Source organism: Teleopsis dalmanni, chromosome 2, assembly GCF_002237135.1.
Source record: "Teleopsis dalmanni isolate 2A chromosome 2, ASM223713v2, whole genome shotgun sequence".
Taxonomy (NCBI): domain Eukaryota; kingdom Metazoa; phylum Arthropoda; class Insecta; order Diptera; family Diopsidae; genus Teleopsis; species Teleopsis dalmanni.
Window position 1 is genome coordinate 71,612,266 of NC_051847.1, and position 10,629 is coordinate 71,622,894.

At 30.3% G+C, this 10,629-nt stretch overlaps 1 protein-coding gene across 1 annotated transcript in view; it reads left to right on the forward strand.

Annotated features, from left to right (window-relative positions):
* The window catches only part of LOC119674820 (G protein-coupled receptor kinase 1-like), a 49,286-nt gene extending 39,937 nt beyond the window's left edge, over nt 1-9,349 (forward strand). Inside the window, exon 2 of the mRNA XM_038085978.1 lies at nt 8,821-9,349. Within this exon, the coding sequence (XP_037941906.1) occupies nt 8,821-9,349 (529 nt within the window). The remainder of the gene's footprint in view (nt 1-8,820) is intronic.
* The last annotated feature ends 1,280 nt before the right edge of the window (nt 9,350-10,629 follow it).

Genomic DNA, 10,629 nt, shown 5'->3' on the forward strand with positions numbered 1-10,629 from the left:
ATTAATATCAATATATTTTCCAGGAACTAAGTCACTATTTAATTTATTTTGATTTAATTTCTTTTTTTTTAATATTTCGTAGTTTAATGATTTTGTTTCTTTATTTATTTTGATTTTTTTAATATTTATTTCACTACACTTCAAAATTATTGCGTCACTTCATTTATAAAACATAGCGTCATTTGAGGCAAAATTCAAATACGTTGCTATGAACACTAAAAATGAGAGAGAAAGCAAAGAAAGAGTATTTACATTCATGTTTTGAGCAATTGTTTTGCAAATTTGCTTGAAAATGCGGACGCGGTATCAAAGACCGTCTTGAAGACAATGTCTTCGAAGACCACTTTTTCTACTGGGAAAGGTCCTGGTGAACAATACTCACAAATCAATCCGTATTGCCCTCTGGTGCATTCTGATTGATAGTACACAATTTGCATTTAGAGACATTCGTCGTCGACTTTCAAAGTAAGCTTTTTCCAAACCCATTTCATAGCAATGACAGCAACCGAAATGTTTCAATATTTCTCAACAGATGGCGGTGTGGTCACTAAAAGTGGTTTGTGTGATTGCTTAGATGTGCAAATTCATTATATGTGAAGTAAATATGAAATAGAATTTTTAGACATGGACATTTCAAAAAAAATGTATATAGGCTTTTTATTGAAAAAATTATGTATTTAATTACAGGAACATAGCTTTTAAAAATAATTGTGTTCTGAGAAAGGGATTGTTTGCAATATATATATATATTGGTCAATATATTTCCCTGTAATATAAATAATTGTAGAAATCAACATAAGAATACATAATCGCATTACTTTCGTTAAAGCAGTTCATTTGATTTAGGTCGCTTATAAAATTTGATTAACCGTCCAAAGAGCTTTCGTGCTTTTAAGCATAGTGATTAGCACATTCGTATGGTCTTATTAAGGCCGCCAATGAGGTTAATTAATCATATAAAAAGCTTTTAAATAAATGATCTCATTATAAGTTAATCAACTCATTTAAGGAGAAAAATGTCAAAGACGAACCTTAAATATGAATTTCCCAAAAGGCAAATGACCAAAATTTGTTCATATGTGTTATATGTGAAATCTAAACAAACAAGAAAAAAATCAAAACTGTAAACAAGCGTACCGAGAAAGATTTTGATTAATAAAATGTTTGTTTTTATTAATTAAATATGTCAGAATTATTCTGTTCTTTTCCAAAAAAGCAAATATTAATTTTGAACTTTAATAATCTTTACTGGCCGTACTAACCAAAGTCCACCACCTCTTCTGGTTCCTAGGAAAGTGTTGTTATTTACCATTTCTTTATTTCAAATAACTTTCTTTGGTGCATTGCCCGACATTTTTGTTACTCAACTATTGCTTTGTTCTTATTGTTCACTATTTCACATAAATTATATATAATATTTTTGAAATTAATAAAAGATCTTTAAAGGTATTTTTTCACACAATACCGACATTTTTCTCTTACAATTAATATATATACAATGAAAAATTCTTTAATAGCTTTTTTGACATATAAAAGCTCTATCAGCTGTATAAATTATTATTATAATAAGAGCTTTTGAATTCATTAATATTAATGAGTAAGTGTCTAAATGAGAAAGTGTGAATGCAAAATTTAAAGAAACAAAACCCAAACAAGTCAAACAAATAAAAAGAAAAAATTGTTTAAAATGTTTGATTAACATATAAAACCCAAAAACAATTAAATCATCAATCGTTCAATGTATACTTTTTCATCTTCACAATGGGACAATCGAACGCAATACAATCCTGCCGACGTTCATCAAATCAGTCATATATTTTTCGAATGATCTTCAATTCTTTACGAAGTTCCTTATATAGCTGCTGCTACTTTTTACAGATCTGTTGGTCAGTCAGTGTTATTGTTGGTTGGTTAGTACCTTTTTTACTCCTACAACCACAATAAACCACTTATAAATCGATACAAACCCTCCATATTATTTCTCATCATTTGGATGTTTTGGTCCTTCAGTACCTTTGGTGTATATAACATATGACCACAACGAAACCCACCAGCCACTTTTAAATGATTTCATATTTTGGTAAAGAATTTGAATATTGCTTGTCCTAGCTTGGGCGTATTCTTCCAGTTAGTACCTTCGGAAACCGAATGATTACTGATTATTCATTTTATTTGCCTTCATTTAGGTCTAGTAGTCGCTCAGTATCTTTTTTGCCCACATGACTACAACAAAACCTACAAACCACTTCTGAATCGTTACATATTATCCGTACTGTATCTCTTCATTTAGGTCTATGACTATAACGAAACTCATGAACCACTAATGAATCATACCATATAATATGTGGTATGAGTCCGAATCTCTTTATTGTTTATCAGTGTTTTTATTATTTTAGAATATTTATTATTTATTTATTTATTATTACAAACTCACCAAAATTTGTGAATGTTCAGCAGCTTCGAAACAAGTGAAACTCCCACACCAGAGAATTAATCCATACTTAAGGTTTTATATATATATTGTCTAGTTTTAGGAAAAACTGTCATAAAATGTATAGTAGCTTATTTTGTTCAGTCATTATCGATTAATGATACAGTATGATATCACAATATCATTGTATTACAATGTACCATCCTGCTACTATCGACCACAGTGAATCTCTCTTCACCCTGAGTAGCAAATTGTCTTTACCTAAAACTATCTACTACAATTTCTATTGGAATATTATATTAATCTCGATTTCGATTACCACATATAAACAATTGATTACCAACTTTTAATAAAAGTTTCTAAATATTACATTTCGAATGGAATAATAATATTCATTGCCTTGAATAAGAAGGCAATCCAATCGGGGGGGTAGATTGGATTGGCAATTTCATATGCAAATTTTAATTAAAAAACAAAAAAAATTGCAAAAGTAATGGAAGCATTGCAATCAAAACCACAAATTCAATCAGCAACAATTCACTTCGACATGCATTTCCGTAGCAGGACACCCAGTATACCATAAATACAAATGCATCTTTTTCTGCACTCCTGCGTGTGTGCATCTAAACAATCAGAGAAACGACAGACGTCCAGAGAAGTGCAAGTAAATTTGTTAATTTTCAAATATTGATTGATAAAATTAAAGCGCAATTAAGCAGTTTATGCTAAGATGCAATCGAAATCTAATTACTGCGCTCGCAGCATGTCTTCCGTGTCTTCCGGATTTCGAGAAGTTGCCAACCTTTATTCACACATTTATTAATAATAATAAAACTTTTAATAATTAACAGATTTTCTTCCGCTTTAGTAACGCAGATTAGCAAAGCAAAAGCCGCTAATAGCCGCTGCCTCAATAGCCAGGCAGGCGTTACATTCTGTGCGCTCCTTCCACCAAAACAGCTCCGAAGCGCAAATTAATCCGCTTATGTGGTGTATGTATTGTTCCAAGGACCAAAAAAAAAAAAATTTTGTAAAATTTTGAAAATTAGAACACTTTTTTGAATATTCCAATGCAGTGTGAAAATGTAGTGCAGGCCGTGTGACAATGTGCGAAAAGTACATTAGGATTAACCGCATTGCTTTTGAGTCAATTGTTAAATGAACAACGACAAACTGCAGACACTCCAGTCAGCACTTCAAACTCGTATGGCATAGATCGGTAACTGATGTTTCAATTACTACAGCAACGATGAATGCAGTTGCCAGATTTTCATTTCTGTAACAAAAGTATCTCTGCTCACAAGGGTTTTAAGGTTGCACGCATCCTCGCATTCGAACAAGCAAACGCTCAGCTTGTTTGCAGTTTGTTTGTAATGCGAAAAAGTTACAAAACCAAAACTCATTTTGGAACACACTACACACTACTTATCCTCAGATACTTTATATTCCACACAATACATTATTTCGAATATATTAAAGGAAACAAGATCCTTATCACCGCATGTGTCCTTTGAATTTGATACAATACCTGGGCCGTTTTCTTTCTTCCGCAGCACCAATTCGATCATTAGCAGCTCATAGGCGTGTTTTTGTTGTTTTCTTCAATACCAAAGAGTACTTATTTTCTTTCTTATTTTTATTGAAAATAAGTATACAAACGTATCAGTCTCAAGTAATTGCCAGGAAGCAAACAAAAACGCCCACAAAGGAAATAAATCCTTAATTTTTATTTTAATTCTATTTTTTCAGATTTTCGTACTTTTGTGATTGCGGCAAATGAGAGTAATTACTTCTGCGGTTTGCTTATTAAGATTCTTAAATTGTTACTTCTATAACAATAAATAATAATATAAATTGTATATATAACTGTACAACCATTATTGAAAAATATTAACTGATAGATGTTAGCACCTTTACTCCTTTCTCTGTATGTGACTTATTTGACCCACGCTGGGAAAATCCAGTAATCAACATAATTTTTATTATAAAAATATAGGAAAATCTTCCTTCCTTGGAATGACCAGCTACTTAACTGAATAAAAGTGATGGATACTAGTTTTAAATATTTGAAAATGCTCCCAATCGAGAGATCTCTATGAATATTGGAGTTTCGGACATAAGCAAGAAATTTGAATATCTTCCTTCTGGCTGACGTAATTACTATTTACTTTGCTGAATAGAAGCGATGAATGCTATCTTTAAGTACTTGAACGTAGTCTCAATGAAAAGACTTCAATGAATATCGGAGCTTCTGACATAACCGAGAATTTTTAACATCTTTCTTGTGACTGTTGGATTTACCATCTACTTTACAGAATATAAGGGTTGGATGCTACATTTAAATACTTGAAGATGGTCTCAATAGAAAAACCTCCTTGAATAACTGAGTTTCTAACATAACCAAGAGTTTTGAATATTTTCTTGTGGCTGTTGAAATGACCATCTACTTTACGGAATAGAATGAATGGGTGCTATCTTTAAGTACTTGAACACGGCTTCAATGGAGAGACTTCTATGAATATCGGAGTTACTGAAATAACCAAGTACTTTAAATATATTTCTTTGACCTCTTAGACTTACAATTTATTTTGCGAAAAAGAGGGGATGATATTACACTTAAGTACTTGATGAAGGTCTTAACGAAAAGACTTCTATGAATACTAGAGTTTTTGACATACCAGAGAATTTTAAATATCTTCCTAAGAGTGGTGTTTCCAAAAGTGATGAATCTGAGTAACAACGAAGCTATCTGAATAACAACGAAACAGCCAATCAGCAAAGATGATCTGATAACTTATTTATATGCATTCCATGTTTACGGTAAGGCTTAAAGCATACGAAGAGACCTTAAACATGAATTAGAATTTGTGTAGAAATTACCTTTCTTGTTTTGATTTGATGTTTCGAAATCAAATTTTTATTAATCAAAATAAATACATATAATTTGCAGATATTCTGAGAATCTCATGACAAATAACTATCCCATAAATTCACTATGACTATAGAACAACATTCAAACTGAGGATAATTTAAAACAAAATGGTATATTATATTCTATACCATATAATATTCTCCCTTCATTTAAAGAATAATACATACTATAGTTAATAATAATGGTACTGTATCTAACAGTATTGATGTTCTAAGTTTAATTGATGAGATAGTCATGACTGAGATAGTCATGAAATTAACTCTTCACTGCAATATGTTTAAATACACACACAACAATATTTAACCAGTTCAATTTTATATGCCATATAAAAAATTACAATTCTCATATTGTTGAGTTATATATTTCTATAAATAAGTTCAAGTTACTTAAGCATAAAATTGATTATTTTAATATATGTACTGTTAATTATAAGTAATTAAATATTTCGATGTACTGTGTGTTAGTCAAATTATATTATTTTGTAAACTTCTTCAACTTGAATTCCTAAAATAAATGTGCAATTCAATTTCTTGGGAAATATTAAATAATAATACGAATTGGATTTCTAAAACTAGATGACTATAATTCCTTCGACATCTGTTACAATATCAGATGTTTACAAACAGATGTAACAAACTACAACAAAGTGTTATATTAGGAAATTTATGATTCTCATAAATCATAAATAAGTCCAAATTATTTCTGTTTTTGTGTTGTTGTTTATAGATTCTTTAAGTAATTTTCCATGCTTTAAGTTTTGTTCAAATATTACAATTTTGGAGCATCAAAGAATTGTATTCTTTTATGGATTTCTTCAACCTGAATACATCAAAAAGTGTCATATAACATTTCATAAGAATTGATAAAAAGTTATAACCCTGTTGAGAGTCAGAGAAATTGGTATAGAAGCTGACAAAGTAATGGGTACCTAAAAAGAGATGACTAATACAATATGATGTGCTTAGAGACACAACAAATTGTGTCAAAATTTTACATTAAGAAATTAATAATTCTCATATTGTTCAGTTGTGTATTTACATAAATTTATATGAATTTCCACTGAAAAATCACATTTTTTTAATATAATATAAGTTGTGAATGTTTTATGTCGTATGAAAGTGTATTACATTGAATTCCTACGTATAGTTTTTTTTTTTTTTTTTTAACTATAGTTGCTACATATTCACTTCTGGAACATCAACCAATTATAAATATTTCCTGAAATTTTTATGAAGTAAAAATATTATTTCGCCAAAAATCAGAAAACTTGGCGTAGAAGTTGACTAACAGACGGAAAGACTGTCATGCAAACAGATTGACATATAAACAGATTGACATTGCTATATAGCACCAATATCTCTTTCAACACACTATATAATCAATCCAATATTTTTATAGCACTAATTAAAAAATATATTTAAAAACCATGTAGTGTTAGTTTACTTCCACATGTGGTTCCATATTCGTTTCAATTCCAGTTTAAGCTGAACTATATAATTTTAGTTTGAAATTTAAACAAAACTAACAAGGTCGAAATGTGCGGCTTTTTTATTTTAGATGATATAAGTATATTTTATATACTATATAGCATTCAAATGAGGGTTTTTAGAATCTCGAAATTTAATTTCAATTTACGAGTAATGTAGATTCTCAATTCAATGGGTCAATGGGTGTTCGTGACTTACTGAAATAAACCAGTAACACCACCAAAAAGTAAAAAAAATTCCATAAGTTGTTCCAATTGGAATCATGGAGTGCATGCCACAAAAAATCATATAAATTGCAGTAGAAGTCCTCCACTAATAATAAATGCAATGTTATTTTTCTTTTTATTTAAGCTTTAGTCCAACTTTAACTAATTGTATTGTAGAATAAAGATGGGGAGTCAGATTTATCTCTCGATCCTGGCAGAATTATGATTTAATGTAGAGCAGTATTTTGACAGATTTGAACATAGCAATAAATGATCACCAGAACACATATTTAGCAATGTACAAATATTGACGTTTGTTAGTATAATGGGAATCATGCAAAAATGCCCGACGGCATCCATTAAAGACCTTTTAAACAGCACAAATCTTCATGCTCATAATCAATTCCAAGCAAAAAGGGCTATTCTAAGTTAATCAAATATTACATCGACACTGACAGTTATCTTAATTACAATAAGTTTGATATTCTTGAAAAACCCTATTCTTGTCACCATGCAACCCGAAGTTTAGTTTTATAAAACGTTTTAAAACTAAGCACAATAACAGAAATAATTGAGATGATGTATCTAAAACCTACAAGATAAAGCAGAATAAGATAATATGGCATACATACGATATCCCTACTAACGAAGAACTTTAAACAGGCAGGATCAGAATTAAAATACTCAGAGAAGCAACATAAAAACACAAGTATCTTTACTTCAGAAATAAATAATGCTTGCTTTAACGTCGAACATTACTATTAGAACCATAAAATACCCATCTTAACTGATAGCTGGGCAGGAATAAAGTCTTATTAAGTGAAAACCAGACTTGAAATATATTGGCTTATTATGCTAACTATTCTTGCCTGAAATTGCAGATGAATTTGCCAAAGATGGAACCGACTTGTTGCGTGTAAGTCTGCAACCATTCATTGGCTTAAAATCAGGTAATTTCATTTAATCTATTTAAAATGAAGACGACAAATAGGGAAGACTATACTGATACAATCTTTTATAATTATTCCAATCACCGGAATTCAATAAAATTGAATATTTTGAACAGTGTTTTCCTATAGCTATATCAACAAAGTATAATTTTTAAGTATGGGTTAAAGCTCTGTTGAATTTCTTTTCATAAAATCATTTAAACACATATCTTACGCTAGATAGCGGGTGGCTTACAAATTTAAACTAAGAAATCTTGAAAAGTAATATACCTTATTTGTTATTATTATAGCGAAATGTTATTATTTTTTTTTATGTTGGAGTTTTTTGCACCGCGACCTAAAGTTCAATTGTGCCTCCTTCATGGATGCAATATAATTCAAGTTCTTCATAAAATGTAGTACTAAACTTACTTAACATATTTTTATATCTTCATTTAATAATGACATGCTTACTGCTTGACAAACTCCTGGTATGAAATTTGAGTTATCATTCTCATCACCACAAAGCCTTTAATTCCTATTTGAGTAAGTTCAAAGTAAGATGATAGTGTAATCATCTCAGTACCCTGTTAAAATTTCTGTGATGATTCTAAACCTATTTTTACTTAGTAGCATGCAATCCAGTATGTCCTGCATATATGTTTTCTATTGAATATAATTCTAAAAAGTTTTGTTGGTGATAGCGCTGGTATATACTCCCTATATAACTTACATTCGATATTGGCTCTTTCGACGAAGAAGATACAAAGGGAATTAAACTAACAGAAAGCGATCAAGAACTTTATAAATTTTTCCCATTAACAATATCTGAAAGGTGGCAACAGGAACTATCCGAAATAGTATTTGAAACAGTTAATATAGAAACCGATAAAATTGAACAGAAGAAAAGAGCTAAGCAAAAGCAGCATTTTGATGTCGACGAAAAGGAGTCCGATTGCATTTTACATGGTTATATAAAGAAATTGGTGGGATCTTTTGCATCGTTATGGCAAACGAAATATGCTAAATTATATCCGAATCGTCTAGAATTGCATTCTGAGAGTGGAAACAATAAGCCTGAATTGATTTTTATGGATCAAGTTGAGGATATTTCTTCAGATTTTATTGTTTATAAAGGAGAGCAATGTATTCAAATACGTATAAATGACGGTACGCGTGATGGTAGAATTATTTTAACGAACTCTGATGAAATTGGTTTAAAGGAATGGGCCTCTTCTTTAAAATCAGCTCATAAAGTTTCACAGGAACTTTTAGGTTCAATAGCCTTTAAGCACACGCAAAAAGGGCATGTGGTTTTGAGAAGTAATAAAGAAAACGTGAAGAAAAAGTTATCAGTAAACTAACTGATATCCCCCTAATATGGATAGTAAAATAAGTTGTTAGAAAAACCTAACCTTACTGAAATCTGTTGTCAAATCGGTGCATCAGAAAAATCTAAATCTTAGGAAATTTTTTCGAATTGGCAGCCAAGAAGATTTTTCTTTCAATATTTAGGCAAGAAATTTGTCATTTCACATTGTCATTACTAAAGTTCTTATAGTCTTAAAATTGCGTAGAAATTAAAATGAAAGTGAATATATAAATACATAAATTATTGTTTTTTTTTTTAATTCCTTGATGATATAAAATACACAGATGTATATTTAACAATCGCTGCTGTTTTTCGGGCACAAAATAATCACTTTATCGCAAGTCTAATTTACCATTTTACCGCAGATCATAGTTCGGTAGATTGCCTAACTGAATCCATTGAAGCTACCATTGACTTTTATTTCAGTTTATCCACCACAGCTTTATCCCACTACACACCAAACTAGCATATATAGTGCAATTGAAGAACTCGTCGGTCGCCTACCTCGTCAACCACTACGGTTGAGTGTCCAATCTTAGACAAGATTACTAGGCTTAGCAGGGTGACTACCTGCAGGTGGTGGCTGGAAATTTCAAAAGGGGAGACTATATATATGGAATCATGTATATAGACTCCGTATCTTTGTTTTACTGTCTTTATATGTTAGTTTTTTAAGTTGAGCTACTTTACTAATTACATGAATTCAGAAGATCTGTTTGAAACCTTCCTTTTAAATGATTTCTTTTTTTGGATTGTTATAATATACATAGCAATATATGACTAAGATGTCTTAGTAAGCCGAAAATAGCAATGTCAACAATATTAATTTTGCATCCTTCGATAAAACTAAGAGTAATTGTGATATTGTTTATGTTATTCTTGAAGCTATTATCCTGTTTATTTTCTTAGCCTCACTCTTCACCTATCATTGGTTTTTTTTTCTATTCTTTTTTGGTCTTTAGTCATCATTGGCACCTTTTCTATATGTTTTTTGTTTTGTGTTTTTTTCTTTCAAACAAAAAAAAAGGTGACAAATCGGATTTTAAGCTTCATTGAGTTTTTAAGTTATTGCAACAGTTTTCAAGATACGGTGAGTAAATGAAGCTTAGTAATTTTCAATTGGGAACAAGGATAATTGGCAGATGATGAACACTTCGAGCATAAAATTAGAAAATTTGACGCATCTTCAAATACATATTTAGGTAATGTAATGTTTTTATAGACAAAAAAAAACACAAACATTAAATAATTGAATAAAAATTTGCATAATAT